The sequence below is a fragment of the Abramis brama genome, assembly GCF_963993115.1.
Source record: "Abramis brama genome assembly, chromosome: 2".
Classification (NCBI taxonomy): domain Eukaryota; kingdom Metazoa; phylum Chordata; class Actinopteri; order Cypriniformes; family Leuciscidae; genus Abramis; species Abramis brama.
Window position 1 is genome coordinate 59,294,263 of NC_139964.1, and position 19,768 is coordinate 59,314,030.

A 19,768-nucleotide genomic window follows, 5' to 3' on the forward strand; every position below is an offset into this window, starting at 1 on the left:
AAGTTTTGCGTCAGATTAGTGACATCTAATATTTGGCACTAATTCAAGTGTACTTAGTTTGCAAAGACAAGAAGTGAATTTCCATTAAGGAAAGCAAATGCTGCTTGACCAATCTAAATTTGGCTGTGTCTTACCTCTGTTTTAATTTAATGTTACTTTAGATAAGTGTACGTGGGAAATCACGGCATGGCCAATCCAAAGCTATTATAAGAGAAGTAATGTTGGTCAGCTTATATCTGTAATAGTGGCCATACCTCTACTGAAGTAAACGTTTAAATAAAATTCAAGTGTATGCAATTCCATGGGGGCTATACCAGAGTATCTTTGATTGTGTAAGCATGAATGTGCCCGATCGCAGGTATGTAGCAATTACCTCTGTTTGATGACCAAAACTGATGGGCTTGTGAACGTGAGACCCGCGTTAAAAAGAAAACGTGAGGACCTCTGAGCGACATAGTTTCCTAATTTGAACGGGTAAAATATAATTATAGAGTTAAAAAGAATAATCAAACATTCGCTCACTTTTAATGAGGCTCAGATATCATTAAAACCTACTTCATTTATGGGGTCAGATGAAATAATGAGGTAATACATATGAGTAAATGTATTTCATTTAATCTAAAAGGAAAGACAGTAACGCACAAAAACATTCACCCGTCCTACTGGAAACCCCCATTTGGACCGTTACTATTTTTAATACTTTTAACTTACAATAACAGCACTGACACATTTCTTTGTTTTTTATATATATATATATATATATATATATATATATATATATATATATATATATATATATATATATATATATATATATATATATATATACATACATACAGTGAGGAAAATAAGTATTTGAACACCCTGCTATTTTGCAAGTTCTCCCACTTAGAAATCATGGAGGGGTCTGAAATTGTCATCGTAGGTGCATGTCCACTGTGAGAGACATAATCTAAAAAAAAAAATCCAGAAATCACAATGTATGATTTTTTAACTATTTATTTGTATGATACAGCTGCAAATAAGTATTTGAACACCTGAGAAAATCAATGTTAATATTTGGTACAGTAGCCTTTGTTTGCAATTACAGAGGTCAAACGTTTCCTGTAGTTTTTCACCAGGTTTGCACACACTGCAGGAGGGATTTTGGCCCACTCCTCCACACAGATCTTCTCTAGATCAGTCAGGTTTCTGGGCTGTCGCTGAGAAACACGGAGTTTGAGCTCCCTCCAAAGATTCTCTATTGGGTTTAGGTCTGGAGACTGGCTAGGCCACGCCAGAACCTTGATATGCTTCTTACAGAGCCACTCCTTGGTTATCCTGGCTGTGTGCTTCGGGTCATTGTCATGTTGGAAGACCCAGCCTCGACCCATCTTCAATGCTCTAACTGAGGGAAGGAGGTTGTTCCCCAAAATCTCGCAATACATGGCCCCGGTCATCCTCTCCTTAATACAGTGCAGTCGCCCTGTCCCATGTGCAGAAAAACACCCCCAAAGCATGATGCTACCACCCCCATGCTTCACAGTAGGGATGGTGTTCTTGGGATGGTACTCATCATTCTTCTTCCTCCAAACACGTTTAGTGGAATTATGACCAAAAAGTTCTATTTTGGTCTCATCTGACCACATGACTTTCTCCCATGACTCCTCTGGATCATCCAAATGGTCATTGGCAAACTTAAGACGGGCCTTGACATGTGCTGGTTTAAGCAGGGGAACCTTCCTTGCCATGCATGATTTCAAACCATGACGTCTTAGTGTATTACCAACAGTAACCTTGGAAACGGTGGTCCCAGCTCTTTTCAGGTCATTGACCAGCTCCTCCCGTGTAGTTCTGGGCTGATTTCTCACCTTTCTTAGGATCATTGAGACCCCACGAGGTGAGATCTTGCATGGAGCCCCAGTCCGAGGGAGATTGACAGTCATGTTTAGCTTCTTCCATTTTCTAATGATTGCTCCAACAGTGGACCTTTTTTCACCAAGCTGCTTGGCAATTTCCCTGTAGCCCTTTCCAGCCTTGTGGAGGTGTACAATTTTGTCTCTAGTGTCTTTGGACAGCTCTTTGGTCTTGGCCATGTTAGTAGTTGGATTCTTACTGATTGTATGGGGTGGACAGGTGTCTTTATGCAGCTAACGACCTCAAACAGGTGCATCTAATTTAGGATAATAAATGGAGTGGAGGTGGACATTTTAAAGGCAGACTAACAGGTCTTTGAGGGTCAGAATTATAGCTGATAGACAGGTGTTCAAATACTTATTTGCAGCTGTATCATACAAATAAATAGTTAAAAAATCATATATTGTGATTTCTGGATTTTTTTTTTTAGATTATGTCTCTCACAGTGGACATGCACCTACAATGACAATTTCAGACCCCTCCATGATTTCCAAGTGGGAGAACTTGCAAAATAGCAGGGTGTTCAAATACTTATTTTCCTCACTGTGTATATATATATATATATATATATATATATATATATATATATATATATATATATATTTATTAAATGCTTTTTATTGGACAAATGAACCTAGTCCTGGATTATGCATTATAATTATGCATAGTAATACAAACATGGCTCACAATAGACCGTTTGAAGTTCGACAGTAAACATCATGGAACTTATTGTTGAAGGGTGTGAATTTGTTTTAAAGTACATCTTAGAGACAGTCTGCTTGGTGAAAAAGTTGAAAAGGCTTGTCTCATGCCATTTTAAAGCACCTCTATAATTTATTGTATTTATTTAAAAAGGAACTAAATTTATGAATGCAACTACATTTTGGCCGCTGATGTTGTTCAGCCAAAAATTCCATAGCAAAACATTTAAACGGAATACGCTACTTCAAATTCCCGAACATTGACGTGGAGAAAAAGCTGAATTCCATCCGACACTCTCTGAAATAAAACAATTTAACCTTCTCAAAGCTTACCTACTACCTATCTTCTCTTATTTTGTGGGCAGTTTGCATATATATAAACGGTACTAAATAGTCAAACGGTATAAAACTGGTATGCCACTAAACAAGACAAATAAAGCTGACTGAACTCTTGGTAACCTTAAATTGCAGCTGCAAGAGTTTTGCTTGTTTTTTTCTGCTTTACCGTGTGCATTGATCATTACTCGTGTTCACAGTAGGAGTGTTTATGCTGTGGAATTATTTTTTCCCCCTGTAGAGGAGCAGCTGCAAATGTGTGCAGTCTAATTGTAAAGCAGTGCTAAATGCATACACACATTATTCTTTAACATTAACCCTTTTTTTCCTTTTTCATTTCAACCCCAACACACAACCAACAATGTTGAATCAAACTATTTCTCAAGAAACACATTTTTTGGAAGAGAGCTGATTGTGATGTGTATGTTATTGGCCACTGAAAATGCTTAACTGTGTTGTCATATCAGTGGGTTTGTGTGTTTGGTGCTTCTTAACCATGTCACCATCATGCTTTCAGTGCATCTACTTGTCCTGTCCATCATCTCATCTTTTTTGTCTTGCAGTCCTGTTACACTGATCAACTTCTGGCCTGTTGACCATCCGTGAGTACATCTGCACACCAACACCCTCACACAAATCACATTGAGCACCTGCTTACTGGATCACATGATGCTAACAGTGCCGTTTGGTGATTTATCCGCAGAATAGAAGTTTAGAAAGAACATTCAGGATTTTCACATCACAGTTAAAATGTGACTTGACAAATTCACATGGCTGAAATTGAGTGTATTTTAAATTGAAATGAAAATTTGAAAGGCTGGTGCTCTCTTTAAATTAATCTGAAGTTTCTACAATGACTTCAGTAAATGATGTTCCTATTGGATGATTCACTTAGATGGGTGTCAGCGCTAGTGTCTAGGGCCAGTGTCATATTGGTCAGCAAACATAAATTAATCACTTGGACAGGTGTTGTGATAGTTTATCATTTAAAGTACATTGTTGAAATCATCTACTGATCTGTGTGAAATTATACACAAGTCTCCATGAAACACTCATCTTTCATCATCAGAATTGTGAGATATTTTGGAACGTGTTCATCCCATGACTTCTACCATTCATCTGCAAGATTAACATGATACAGTGGTTTAGGGTATAAGGTGCTCTTTTAATCAGGGTTATCATTAATGTTAAAGTCGCTGGTTGTGAAACTCACTGTTACATACAGGTACATGACTGTTCTAAATTTTGGTGTCTCCAAGATTGTTCTTTTCTTTTTATTTCTTTTTTAAAGAAATAATACTTTAGCAACAGCACATTAAATTGATCAGAAGTGACAGTAAAGACATGTATAATGTTACTAAATATTTTTATAAAAAAATAATAATAATTACTTTGTATTCAAAGAATCCTGAAAAGAGTTTCTATTTTTGAAATAGTTTTTTTTTTTTAACGAATAAATAAAGCCTTAGTGAGGATAAGGATCTTTCAAAAACATGAAGAAAAACAAATCCTACCAACCCCAAACTTTTGAACAGTAGTATGTATTTTCTTTAACCAGGAATGCAGCTCAAAATATTGGGAACATTTTATTTTCTTTGCCTAAACTGAGCTGAATCATAAGCTGCAATGAACTATGCACATCTCAAGAGACAGTATGTCACCCTAAAATAATGGTGAAAATAAAAATCCATATGATTACTATTTTATATCATTGTTTAATATCCTTATGTTTGATTTTATCAGAAAAATGTATTCAAAGTGACTGTTGTTGTTTTTTTTGTAGTTTATAAAATGTTGTTACTCCATAATATCACTCTTAAAAATAAAGGTATTGACATCTATGGTTCCATGAATTCCATGAAGAACCTTTAACATCAATGGAACTTTTCCATTACACAAAGGGCTCTTTATAGTGGAAAAGGTTCTTTAGATTAATAAAATATTGGTTCTTTTAAAGGGATAGTTCACCCCAAAATGAAAATTGTCAATAATTACTCACCCTCATGTTGTACCAAACCCATAAGAATTGCGCTCAACACAAAAGATGATATTTTTGATGCAATCTGAGAGCTTTCTTTCCCTCCCTAGACGGCTACGCAACTACCACTTTGACACTTCAAAAAGTTCATAAAGAGATCATAAAACTCGATTCATATGGATTCGTTTTATGATCTCTTTATAAACTTTTTGAAGCGTCAAAGTGGTAGTTGCGTAGCCGTCTAGGGAGGGAAAGAAAGCTCTCAGATTGCATCAAAAATATCATCTTTTGTGTTGAGCGCAATTTTTACGGGTCTGGAACGACATGAGGGTGAGTAATTATTGACAGAATTTTCATTTTTAGTTGAACTATCCCGCTAAGAACGGTTCACTAAGAGGTTCTTTGGGTAAAACGACATGGTTGTTCTATGGCATCACTGCGAAACCCCTGTTCAGTTTAGTCCTGTTCATCTGTGTTTTCTGATCTTTGCTCTTGTCACTGGTAGGCCGTCATCTTCCCCACAACTCTCCCATGACGACACCCACTCACGCATCGAGCATTACGCTAGCAGGTGAGTCTTTTTTCAGCATGGTTATTTTGGTGTTACTATGTAACTGTATATTTAGGAGATGTTAACTTGCATTGCATTAGGGCAGGGTAATGTGATGGTGTATACCGTGCAACGCTACTACAAATGTGTCAGCCAGTAGAAATTTTGTACCATTTATAACGTGGTAGATATATTTCCGTGAGTTTGAAATTCGTTTTTTAACCAGAAATATTTAAATAATAAATAATGTCAGAATGTTGCTTGCAGAGTTTAGTAACAAACGAAATGCATTTGTGTTCATGTGAAGCACGTAAGCTGGAACAGTGGTGCCTTACTGACATGAATGAAAGCAACTGCATGAGCTGTGTATGAATGAGTACAGAATGATGTTGTGTTTTCACAGGCTAGCTGAAATGGAGAACCGAAATGGCTCATATATGAATGACAATGTATCGCCCAATGAAAGCATGTGAGCTTGCATCTCTTTTACACTCTACTGTACATAGTATTCATATGCATAGTGTGTGAAAGAACCTAAAACTGATCTACTCACAAATGTCTGAGCACCTGCATACATTTAAATGCTTGTGGTTGCATAACAACCTCTCCTTTTTATGAAAGTGCAGCAACTTCTTATAGGAAGAGTTCCTCCAAAAAGGAAGATTATTTTCTTACTCTCATGTCATTCCAAATTAATTTTCATTTTCCGGGTGAATATCAGCTCTTTCCACTCATACACAAAGTGTTAGATATCGGTAATAAACCAATAATATTAAAGGTCCCATGACATGCTACTTTTTGTAGGCTTTAATATAGGTCCCTAGTACTGTATCTGAAATCTCTTTCCAAAAATTCAGCCTCGGTGCAGAATTACAGCCACTACAAGCCAGTCCCAGAATGAGCTTCCTTCAGACAGGCCGTTTCGGTGTCTGTAGCCTTAAATGATAATGAGGAGGAGAAAGGCGGCGCAAGGTGGAGGGTGGGTGTGGCCCATAGACTGTAAAAAATAGGTGTGGCCTTGACCATCTTGCGCAACGGTACCGTGGCGTGCATGTTTACGTTGGATATAGCAATGGCACGAAGACACGCAGTCGTTCAAGCATTTCAGTTTGACCCAGAATCTGATCCGGATGGAGAAGCAACAGATGAAGAAGTTGCAACTCAGCGGCTCCAGCAGGACGTTTCCGAATGGTTAGTTTAAAATATTATGTCTGGATACGGTACTTTATTCGGATGGTTTACAGTTATTATCATGTAGCTAACGCTAACCTACTGTTGCCTTTTCATGAGAGATCTGTAACGTCTGTAATTTATCTTATTACAATTACATCAAGCTCTGCGATCTTGAAATACGGATATCGCGCGTGCCATATAACCAACAGGAAAACGGTTATCCAAATAACAAAGAAGTGTACAACACTCGCATTACAGTGTGTGTATTCACACACATAAACTGCATAGCTGCATAGCTAATGTTACAGCCACATTCTACGTGTAACAATCTAGGTAACCATAAACAGTAAAGCAACACACTTATATATCATTAGTTGACTTACTTGTCCGAGGTGTGTAGCTGAGCCAAAGAGAGTGATCCAGACTTTAGTTTCAGACGTTCAGCAAGCCCATCTCTGTATTGACCCTTCGGTGTTCATTTGTACATCCAATTATTGAGCAATTGTTATGCTTCGCTCGCTCAAAAGCCATGATATCTCTCGTGGACAAACTAAAATCGCGCGCGCGCGCGTTCCTACTTCCTAGCGCATTTTCTCATGGGCGGAAAATATTCTCTGGGCGGGCAAAGCAGAGACGGGGGAGGTAACATTTCCTCCTTATGACGTCATAAAGAGGAGATTCAAGATCAGCGCATATGAGCCTCCATTTTCTCAAAGGCAGAGAAAGATAGCAAAAGCTCGATTTACACCGATTGAAATTTCTAGAAACTTGGGGACCATATACAGGCTAGGGGAACTCATATTAATGTTAAAAAACCTCAGAAAGTGAAAATTTCATGTCATGGGACCTTTAAATCTTATTAAATATTAAATCCCAATAAAACGATTACATGCAAATGCTCTTATACTGCAGTTTTTTTGTGGTATTAAAACAATAGGATTGTGTTTAGACCAGCTTACTTCTCACAAGCCGATTGAGCTGGTGTGTTTTTCAGTTCTTTAGAGTTTGAGGCAGCAAATGTTAATTGAAAACTTGAGCAATGGATGTAATGTAGTGAAGTGGAAATGGAGTGCTGTTGTTGTTATTGTAGGGATGATGAGCATCTGCTGATCCAGCATTACTGCCAGAGTCTGAATCAAGGCTCTCCACTCAGCCAGCCGCAGAGCCCCGCTCAGATCCTCATCTCAATGGAGTCTGAAGAGAAGGGAGAGCTTGAGAGAGTTCTCAACGATCTGGAGCAGGAGAACAGGTTTGATTGCATGGCCGCTTTCTTTACAATTCAAATGATTGGTTTTAAAATGAAATGCAATGAGCTTAAACTGGACTATATTTCTCCAGCAGTTTGTCAAGACAAACCGCATTTACAGCATTTTATTAAATCACATATTTTAATAGAAGTGCCATGCTTTAGATTAGTGATTTTTCAAATGGTCGGTTGCCAGCTGAAAATGTTTTCCGCAAAAATGCAGTGCTTAATGCAAATAATAAAACCATATATTAGTGCATAGTTAGGATAGCAAAATAAACAGGCTGATCAACTTTTACAACAGAGATGCTTCCTATATCTTTCTATATCAACTCAACTGTGTTTTGTAATATTAATCCATTTCAATATTTGTTTGTACTTTCGATCAGTGGTTCTCAAATTCACCATCCAAGTACTACCTAGAAGGCACGACTCTTCCCACACTGCTGAGTCAAGTATGTGGGCTACACATTGGAGTCTAATATTAAACACAGTGAGCTATATTAAAATTGTGAATGCAGAAATAATAAAAACAGATTTAATATTTCAAAAAATATAAGAATTATTTCAAAAATTATTTTTTTTAATATATTTCATACACAACTATTCAAAAGTTTGGGGTCGGTAAGGTCTCACCAAGGATGCATTTTTTTAATAAAAAAAAAAACAATAAAAACATTATTGTTTACATGTACATTTTTAAAATTAAAAAATATGTATTATAAATATTATAAATATTTTAAAATGTAATTTATTCCTGTGATGGCAAACAATTACAATCATTACTCAAGTCTTTAGTGTCACATGATCCTTCAGAAGTCATTCTAATTTGCTGATTTGCTATTCAAGAATCATTTCTTATTATTATCAATGTTGAAAACAGTTGTGCAGCTTTGTGGAAGCAGTGATGCTTTTTTTTTTTTTTTTTTTATGCATCCTTGCTGACAAAAAAAGTATTAATTTCTTTAAAAAAACATTCCTTATGATAACTTTTGAACAATAGTGTATTTTGCTGGATGAGCTGCAAAACATGAGCAGTCCGTGCTAACAGCATAATGCTTATTTATTTGTCAGAATCACCCGTCGCCATTTTCCGTCCTTCTTTCTGAAGTTGTTGTCATTGTTGTCCAGGAAGCTGCAGTCAGAGTATGATCGTCTGAAGAAGGCACACGACCACAAGGGGCTGTCGCCGCTGCCCTCACCCCCACAGATGCTGCCGGTCTCGCCCCAGAGTCCACGGGACGCAGAACTGATCGCAGAGGCCAAACTACTGCGGCAGCACAAGGGACGTTTGGAAGCAAGAATGCAAATCCTGGAGGATCACAACAAACAGCTGGAATCACAGCTCAAACGCCTTAGACAGTTACTTGAGCAGGTGGGTGGTGCATATCCTTAAGAATTTACTGATGCTTATACTCACTGGCAGTAAATATCAACACTTTGGAACTGTTGGTAAAGAAATAAAAATCAACCGGTTGTCCCAGCCTCCTGTCTTACATCTGAACTTGGATTGAGTGTAAATGTCTTCAGAGTGCACACTGGTCATTTATAAGGCATCTTTCTAATCACGGTCTGTTCATGTGGTTCCTTTTGATTGTCGACAGAAGAAATTAAATGCTCAGTGCATTGATATATTTTAATGTCAATATTTGGCTTTTAATGTTTGTCAAATTTATAGTTAAATATAAAATAATTAATTTTGTGGGGAAAGTCAGTTTTAACAGTATTTTTCAGTATATTAATGTATATTAGGGCTGCACGATAATGGTTAAACTATTTTGTTCAAAAATTATAATCATGATTCAATTCCAGAGAAAGATTAGTATTAATTAGTATTAATACTTTTACTTCACCTAATTGGCCTGTTGGTGGCGCATAGACTTAATTTAACCAACTCTGATAGCTTCATCAAATGGAAAATCATTACAAAAACGGTGGCTCCTAATCTTAATTCCAATCATTCTGTCAAGTGTTCAATTTTTACTTTCTGATGTAGCAAAGGGGCTGCATAAGTGCATTTATTCACCAACCATGATCGCCAACAATATGGTCGAGATTCATATCTGGATTTATTACAGTTAGTCACAGAGAAGGTTCACTCGCAGATTTACTAGCAGCAAATCGCAGACGCAGCATCGTGAAGGAACACATACTGGCTGAATGACACTTTAATTCAAGCTGAATTTCACAATGGACATCGCTAAACTTCAACATACACGTTTGTCGGCATTGTAAGATCATCTGCGCTTTTTTTGCAGCCCAGAGAGAGTGTGTCATGATTGCCAGGTTGGGAAGATTAAGTAAAACACTGGATAGAAAACGTATCCTTTAAGAGGAGATTTATGCTCTTGACATCTGGCAACCAAGCAGGAAAGATAGCGGAGGATAGTTACCAATGCAAGATAACAAAAATGTCAAATTGTCAAAACGTTTTCAGGACAAATAACCAGCGGGTCAATATCACAACAATTATTTTTAATTAATCGAGAGAAGCAGATATCGTTATCACGTTTAAAATACAAATGAATTGTGCAGCCCTAATATATATTAAGTAGATTTATAGTTGACGTTTCTCTTGAGTGATTGCAATGCATTCTGGCATTATCTTGTCTATGATCCGTGAAGGACACATGTAATATTTCCTTAGAATTTGGCTGAAATGAGGTGTCTTAAAAGACTAGGATGGCAGTTCACTAGGTTTTTTTTAGTGTGCTGTTTTTAGAAGTTAAAAAATATGGATTTGTTTGATCAATTTGAAATTGTTGAAGGAAGTATTTATGCTAAATTTAGATGCTGTCAGGGTGAATAAAGAAAATGTTTATAATGTTTCATCTGTTTAAAGATGTATTAATATTCTCTGCAAACGTGTGGATTGAAGGCTTTGTTTTAAAATGAAAATGTATCAAAGATTTTAAATGTAGTTTATATTTACAAATTGACCTTTTGTCTTTCTTTGAGTTTTGAAATGGCAGTAAATGGAATTTTTCATAGATGTCTAAACCAAAGACCTATACTATAACATGGAATATTGTTGATTAATGTTGTTTTGTTTGAATGCAGACATCTCTGTTAGTTGTCCTTGCAGGACACGTGTTGGCATTCACTGTTCTGTATAATAACAGCATAAATGATATTGATCACGTTAAGAATACAGTCACACTCAATCATTTTAGCATAAATGCATGTACCACAATATTTTGAAAATGAATGCATACCAAAATGTTGTACTCTAATTATAATTCAAGGGTTTGGTTTTGTTTAATTGTTTGATCAGTTTATTTGCTTTTCTGACCAGACATGGTTTGAATACATTTTTTTTGTCTATAGCATTTGATCTTGTGAAAAGACCTAGTGCATTATTGTGCATTTTTTTTCTTCAGACGAGTTACTTTTTTCTTTTGTCGTAATTGGCAACACAGCACATACAGTGTTGCTTGTAACCGATTGTTTCAAGATACATAGTTGAATTTTTACCTACCATACTTTATTGATTGATACAATATTGCACAACAGGCTTTATCGATCCTGTTATTTTCAGGTTCCACAATACTTTGCCCATATTGAAGCTGAGGATGAATGCCAGGTCTTTTTGGTGGCCAAAAGAACCTGTCATTTGTCCTCAAGCGACCAATTTCTCTCTGTAATTTGTTTTGTGGAGTTTGTTTGATGTCAACTTCTTCAGAAGTCTTGAATTGAGTGGAAATTGGATATTCTGTCTGCATCATGTCTCGATGAATCAAGCGTAATGTCTCGATGCGTACTTCTCAAAAAACATTAGCTGGCTGGGGGTCTCTGCCAAATGGAATGTATATCAGATTTTTTCTTAGAAGAAATGGCTTCATGTGTTCTCTGTGGACCCTTTGAACTAAAATCTCCAGCATCTCATGCTGCTTCCAGTGGCCGCTTGGCCGAAGCAAGAACCAGACTAAATGAACGTGGATAAATCTCTCTCCCTTTGTTCAAAGCCAATGGATAATTGGCTTCACTTCTCTGATGTTTTTTGTTTACCATCTTCAGTTTCATCCAAAAAGATTTTTCATTACACTTACAAACAAGCCTTTTGCCTACCACTGTATGTTTTTTATTTTAATAGAATCAATTACTTACATTTTTATCTCTGTTATTTGTTAATAAACATGTTCTGATGTTTCACATATGCTCATGTGTTTGGCTTGACAAAAATCTCAGGAAGAGAAATGAAATCACCAGAACCATCGTTCTTTATGCAAGAGGGGGATGTCTGGTCTTGTGTTATAAATAGTTAATGGTAGATGGTTTAAACACACTCATTAAAGCACATGTGTAATGTGGTTTTAGTAACCTTAAATAGTTGTGCAGTGACAAACCATTTCATCATTTAAGCTGATTATTTTTAGGTACTGGTAAGATTTAATTGCAATTAAGTATTAATTTTAAGATACACTTGTAAATAATATATAAGCCAAGATGAGCGTGTACAGTGGTCAGCATATTTATGTTAATTGTAAAACTTCCAAGAACAATGCGGAATATGGTAATACTGTTCAAAAGTTTTAAGAAATTGATACTTGTAGTCAGCAAGGATGCATTAAATTTATTAAAAATGACAATATAGGCTTTTATTGTTTAAAAGAAATTAAAATGAATGCTGTTTTTTTTAAATACTTTCAATTATTCATCAAAGAATCCTTTCAAAACACAGTTTCCACAAAATACTGTTAGTAATGAGAAACCTTTCTTGAGCACCAAATCAACATTAAAATATGGGTAATTAATAGGTGTCTATGACAAAAATGACATGCAAAATATTTACAATTGTTACAAACTTCCTGCATTTAAAATGGCAACATAGAGCTTGAATAGCTGCAGGACACCACTAGAATACATGGGGTCAAATGGTAAGATTATATCATTGAAGACCTTTTTTTTTTAATGTTTACTGAAAGTTTTTTTTTTTTTTTTTTTTTACATCTGTGAATGTTTTTGAACACTAACTGTCTGGTTTATTTTATTTTTATATTCAATAATGGCATCTCGTCCACTATTTTTTGTGTATCCTTGTGATGTTTTTTTGGTCTTTTTTCTAAAACCTGAATGATGCAAAAACACAGCAACTCTTGAGAGCCCATGCTCTTGTTTTATATTGCAATTATGAATGTTTTGGGAAAGTTTTAGACTGAAAATATATAAATGAATGTTTTCAAATGAATCTGGAAATACAGAAGCACAACCCAGTGCTGATGTCTGCGTCCAGTCCCCTGCCTAATCTATATGGTTCCTTTCTGCCTATGTCCTAGCCACAGACTGAGTCCAAGGTGAATGGTACTGCCCTGTCCTCACCCTCCACTGCCTCTCCGAGATCTGACACCAGCCTGGCCTCACTGCGTGTGGCCGCAAGCCAAACCACAGAGACCATGGGTAAATGTCCCTAACAACTTCAGTTTAAACCTAACCCTTCAGTATTATTCCTAAAAACAGATTTAACGTGTTCTGAAATTTTAAGCAGGGTAAATAAGAAGTAATCAGTGTTATGTCAGTCTTACATATTGACTTGTTAAAAGAAACGTTGCATCCTTAGCAGGATACTGAAATATACAGTACCAGTAGACAGTTGTGTAAACATAATATTCTTTATTAACTGTTAAAATAATAGAAAACCCTTCCGTTTTGGTGTTTCTTGAATTATTCTGTGTGAAAGTAAATTGGTCATTAATACAATCCCCTCTTTCTGACCACTGTTAAAATTAAAATATTAATTTCTTAATTACAATTCATGTCAGTTAACTAGTCAAACTATGTTCAATAACTGTACTTGTGAAGCTTTCTTTGTTAGACTTGGCTTGAAGCCCAGGCTGGTTTCAGCAAAAGATTTTCAGAACCGATAAAAAGAGGCAATGTTCTTATCTGTGCCAAACAAAAAGGAACACAGAGAGCTTTTATTTGTGTGAATACAAAAGATGTTTTTTTTGCCCTTAACTGCTAGCCAACATCTTATTTGTTGTCTTGCGAGGGAGAAAACAGTCCAACAAGGGTCCAAAAAATGGGCTGTCCTTCAGTATTTGAAAAACAAACACCATTCATTTTACAAGCGCAGTCTGATGTTCAGATTATCTATAATGCCTTCCTATATTGTATTTTTCAATTCATCTAGATGAAAGATTCACCTTATATAAGTTGTATTTTTCAATATAAATGTACTCAAGTTATGATTAAGATCGAGTACCTGACACAATTTAGTGGGGGGAATAGATTTTTTTTTTTTTTAATATATACAATTCTGTATAAAAGGATGCCTTTTAATATTGAGGTATCTGGGTAGTTGACATGAAATTTCAAAAGTTATCAGTTTTCTGTAGTGTGATGTACTGTACTTCATTTGAAATGATTTCTCGCAACATTTTCTAATTCTTGTTTAGTTATTATATGTTGTTTTAATTATTTTATGCTGTGATCTTTTAAAACATATTCATCACAACACAAGACCATTTAAACGAAGTGCAAAAAAGCAAAAGGTGCAAATCTACAGAGCAACTTCAGCACCTTAAACATTATTACACACATACAGTATACATATTTTTCAGCCTAATTTTTTTCATATCTTTTCTTGTCTATCAAGTCCCCAAATACTTAAACTTTTTTAAACGTATTATAACCTCTATTACCTGTACAACTGTTTATTTTGTACAGTTATTGTTTGTGTTTAACAGAAACCAGAGCATCAATCTATTTCTAGGTTTATCCCTGCCGTGACAACCATGATTCTGATACACATTTAAAAGAAAAGTTGACTGATCTCACATTTTGGTAGATAGTCTTTTATAATGGCTTTCTTTTATAATTACTTTTTTTTTTTTTTTTTTTTTTTTTTGGCTTTATCTGTTTTTATGACTTTGTCAAAAAGATTTAGTTGTTGATTTTTTTTTTTTTGTGACAAGTATCAAAGAATTAAGTTTTTTGTTGCTTTTATTGTTGCTTTTATTTATTACCCAAAATTAAATGAATATAAATGAATTATTATACATTTATTATGGAAATTGTGAAATATATCTGATAATTAGATAATTAGAGATCTTAAGCCGGGTGCACACTGTACGATTTCGGCCACGATTTGGCCGTCTGAGACAAATCGTGCAAATCCTAAAAGATTCCTCTGATCCTAGATTAAAATCTGAAGTCTTTGATCGTTAGTTTGACATGTTCACCGGCAGCCGATTTAATGACCGTTACGATCAAATTGTACCTCCGACGAAATTGATGTTTTGCTTTGGCCTGAGTTCTGCTTGAATGTACTTGAGTGGACTTTTATTGAGCTAAACTTGAATGCTGCTTGAATGCTCTCATTTCAGTGGCTTCAAAAATCTGAGACTACATTTAAAATCTGCGGGTTCGATTTAAGCCTGCAAATAAAGCAGTTGTGGAATTTTGAAAAATAGTAGAATGATATCTAGATCACTAATCAAATATGTGGCATTGGCCATTTGAACCCCTTAGTAGTACAGATAGTCTGGGGTTTGAATTACAAAATGCTTAAAAGAACATTCTCAAATTATTCTAGATAACATGATCGTTGATCAAATTCATGTTCATGTTCCACTCAAATCACTACACTGATTCAACTTGCAAAGAAATCTTTTAAAGGTGCAGTGTGTAAATTTTAGCGGCATCTAGTGGTGAGGTTGCGAATTGCAACCAACAGAAGTTACGGTGGCCGACAGGAAAAGATGTCGTCGTCTAACTGTACGTTCACACCAAACGCGAATAGCGCGTCAAATTTGCGTCTACCACGTCTAGTTGGACACTTGAACATTTTGAATCCATTCGCGCGTCCAGAACGAAATTGACGCGCGTAAAAAGCAATAGTTTGAAGCGAAATTGACGTGCGTCTGAGGCGAAATCCGCTTGTCTGTTTGCAAGATGGCTGATGTTGATCGAGCATTCATCGAAAGAGTTACCGCATCGGAACGAGGATCACCCTTCAGGACACCAACTACAGGCGCTCTATCCCAGCTGCAGAGCGCCTGTCCATCTGTCTTCGGTTAGAAATTGTATATAAAATTTTAAATACAGTACATTAAATATTGAAAAACTATCAATGTTTTTCAAACTGTGGTACGAATACCACTGTTGGTGCTCTTTCTAGTGATACTCACTATACTCACTTTCTAGTGATACTCAGTTAACTGCTATATTGAATATTATATTCTGCTATATTGCTATACTCCATTTTGAATGAGTGATTCTGGGCGGGAGTTTATCCCGTCACTTCACCATGTGACAGCAGCAAGCAGGCTCCTGATTGGTTAACGCGGCGCGAATAGACACCAAAGTTCAGATTTTTCAACTCGGGCGTCAGACGTGAATTCGCGTCAAATGCGTGAATGCACAAAAAACACCAAATAAATCATTCGCGCCAGAAGCTCAATTCGTGTCATTCGCACGAATGAGGCGAATTCGCGTCCTCCACGCCGCGCTAAACGCCTCATTCGCGCCGCAGGACCTCCAGACGCGCGTAAACGCGTCTTTACATTGACTTAACATTGAAATGACTCGCGCCAGACGCTCTATTCGCGTTTGGTGTGAACGCAGCATGAGACAGCAGAGAGTAGCTAGATAAGCAATGAGGTTTCTTTACAAAGATTAATTAGAAATGATGTTTACTTAATTATTCAGTAAAACGATATGTGAATATGATTGTTACTTGTTCATCATTGTGTCAGTCTTTTATTCGCTGAGCTAGCTTCTTTGCACGAAGAACATTTTTATTTGTGTTGTACTGTTGTACTCTGTATGAAAAGTATGAAAGTCCTCAACATCACCTTCAATATTATCCTTTAAGTCAATAATACAGGAAGCAAACACTGTCTCTGTTTGAACGTGAGATGTCATGGGCGGCAGGATGACTTCCAGCGTTTTTAAGGTCAGTTCTCAGTTGTAATTGGGTCACTGCTGTGTGTTACAGGTGATGATGAGCTGTCCAGTCCCTCCCAGGATGCAAGCACTGGATTAGAGGACGTCATCGAGCAGCTCAACAATTCCTTCCCTCACAGCCAAGGTGAGAATCCATCTAGACTGTCTGGTACGAGGAGGAACTAACACTGATGCAGGTGGTCTTAAACTGGCAAAAACGTATTAAAGTGCCCCTGTTATGCCATTTTAAAGTTTCTTAATTTAATTTAATACATCTGCTACAATAGATTTGCATGCATTCAAGGTCAAAAAACACTTCAATTTTCTACATATATACATTGCAACATCACTTCTTTTCTCACAGTATCTGAAACGGTTCGATCAATGTTTCAGTCTCTCTAAACCAGGGTTCACCAATCTCGGTCCTGGAGGGCCGCTGTCCCTGCAGAGTTTAGCTCCAACCAGCTCCAACGCACCTGTTTGAAAATTTCTAGTATGCCTAGTGAGACCTTGATTAGCTGGTTCAGATGTGTTTAATTGGGGTTGGAGCTAAACTCTGCAGGACAGTGGCCCTCCAGGACCGAGATTGGTGAACCCTGCTCTAAACCCCTCCTTTCTGCGAGCCTGCTCTGCTCTGATTGGTCAGACGGCTCAGTCTTTTGTGATTGGTCTATCGCTTACGGCGCGTGTCTGAAATGAAACTACCAGTACCATATCTGAATTTCAGCTCCGGAGGCTTTCTCAACACTTGTATACACAGTGAGAGAAACAGTTCATGCCTCTTCACATCCTCATCCTTTAGAAGTGCATGCAAAATGGATTTTTTTTACATTCACAAACAGCTGTATTAAACTGCATGAAAGGTAATATTTGAAGAAGCATAATAGGGGCAGTTTATCACTATTCTATACATGTATTGCAGTTATTTAAGGTGGCAGTAATTACAGATTGACAGTCAATTCAAGATAGTCTATTATAATATTTTAGATTATTTTTTGAGCAAATGGAGAAAAGAATGAATTGGTAACAATTTACAATAATGCATTTAATACTGTATATTACATTTGTTATCATTAGTGAACAAGAACTAACAATGCACAATATTACTTAATTTAATTTATTAAATCTGTAAATTATTGTAAATCTTAGCATTTACTAATACATTAAAGCAACACTAAAGATTATTTTTTACCTTAAAATGTTTCCAAAATCATTTCAGTGGTTCATCAAGTCTTAACAGGGTGAATGGCACTTCTGCATTCGCTTTGCAGCCCTATATCTGCTATAAGCACACTATGCAAGTTTGGGTCACGTTTCTGTAGTTCGAATGAGACATAAGAAACTACAAATTTGACTTGCTTTATGTCAAGCGTTACAATAGTCATTATTTTGTTTTTCTTTGTTTATGATGTCGCAATGCATCATACTTTCATAAAATCATGCAACATACTCTTAGCCTGGAAATCCAGACCTAAATCTAAAAGATTAATGGTCTGGCGTCGACTAATGAAAATCGCCCTTCTCGAGGGGCGGCACCAAGCGCGCATTTGAAAATCTCGCTGCACGCAATTGGATAACATTACGACCAATCACAACAATAAACCCCATACGCTTAGCAACCAGTGGAGCTAACTGGTAGATTAGACTCTTACCGTATCCGGTCGGCAAAACAGCAAAAATGTCCTTCTTGCAAAGGAACGATTCGAGCGGCGTCTTCTGTTCCTGTTTTAGATAAAAAGCCAAGTCTAACTCGTTCATTGTAGCGGCCAAAGCCGTTTCAAACAACTGGTATTCATCCATAGCCATCTTGCAATGTTTACTAATGACTTCGACGTCACATCGCTGTCGTCATCTGTTTAGCTCGCCTCTGGCCCGCCTATATCAGATAACCCGATGTGATTGGTGCAGCTCAGATCGAGGGGCATATTTAATGAGCATCATTACTCGACACCAGAGTAACTCGCTGAGCAAATTCAACTTGTGCTCTCGAGAACTCTGGATTACCAGGGTAACACATTCTACCTTGTCTGTGGACATCGTTCATTCCAGAGCCGGCGCTGGATAAACAGTGTGCGTGCGTGCGACAGTAGGCTGCGGTAGGCTAAATTATTTACGACAGCGGTAATGGACAATTCCACTTCCAACCTGTAGGGGGACCAAAGAGGAAAAGTTCTTTGGTGTTGCTTTAAGATCAAAAAGTTGTCTTAAATTATTGTACTGTAAATTAACATGAACACTTTACTAACATTATCAAAGGTTAACATTTTTCTGATCCACTGATTTTATACTCTTTGCATGATTAAATCAATAAATGCCCCTTTGTTTCTTATTCTTCTACTTCTCCAATTGCAAATTGATTATGGGAGATGTTTTCAAATGATCAAATATGAAAATACACCTTTTAATATGCAGAATGAGTCTGTAAGTAATTATCCTAAAACAACAGAGAAATGATTGGGTAATATTGATGTACATTCCTTTCTTCTTAACACAAGTGTTTCTCTTTTTAACAGTGACTCTTAACAGTTTGTGTTGTGGGCAAGCACAGAATTGCAAATGCATACTAATAATAAACATCAGAAAAGATTTTATGGAAGCTAAACGGCTTGTTCTGGTAAACAGTGCTTGCTTGCTACAGTACACATTCTGTTTAGATTCAGTCTAACTGTCTATCTCTACTCCACCTTTACTGATATTTCTTATTTCCTGTTTTCCTCTGTGTCTAAGGAGGTGGACGGCTAAACCCATGAGAGGTTAGTATTGTGACTAACTCTTCTCTTTTTACTCTTTCCCGTACTTATCCACTTTACACCATGATTTGAAGTTTGTTAAGCAAGGATGCTTTTATTTGTTTTAAAAAAAAGAATCTAAAATAAGTTTTCTATTTGTATATATTTTAATTTAATTTGTATATCTTTTGTGATTTTCAGCATCATTACTCCAGTCAACAGTGTCACGTGATAGATCATTCAGATCCATTTCTGTCTCTGTATCATACATTG

The 19,768-nt window shown here is 36.5% G+C and overlaps 1 protein-coding gene across 16 annotated transcripts in view; it reads left to right on the forward strand.

The window, feature by feature from the left end:
- The window catches only part of dmd (dystrophin), a 110,010-nt gene that overhangs the window by 87,603 nt on the left and 2,639 nt on the right, over positions 1 to 19,768 (forward strand). For 6 of the 16 annotated variants that reach the window (XM_084095105.1, XM_084095114.1, XM_084095107.1 and 3 more), the window contains 7 exons: positions 3,497 to 3,535; positions 5,417 to 5,482; positions 5,865 to 5,930; positions 7,725 to 7,883; positions 9,012 to 9,255; positions 13,157 to 13,277; positions 16,819 to 16,911. In XM_084095105.1, the coding sequence (XP_083951231.1) occupies positions 3,497 to 3,535; positions 5,417 to 5,482; positions 5,865 to 5,930; positions 7,725 to 7,883; positions 9,012 to 9,255; positions 13,157 to 13,277; positions 16,819 to 16,911 (788 nt within the window). Of the gene's footprint in view, positions 1 to 3,496; positions 3,536 to 5,416; positions 5,483 to 5,864; positions 5,931 to 7,724; positions 7,884 to 8,269; positions 8,336 to 9,011; positions 9,256 to 13,156; positions 13,278 to 16,818; positions 16,912 to 19,493; positions 19,520 to 19,768 lie in introns of those variants that run through there. The other 10 variants (XM_084095117.1, XM_084095112.1, XM_084095113.1 and 7 more) reach the window with 8 other exon arrangements.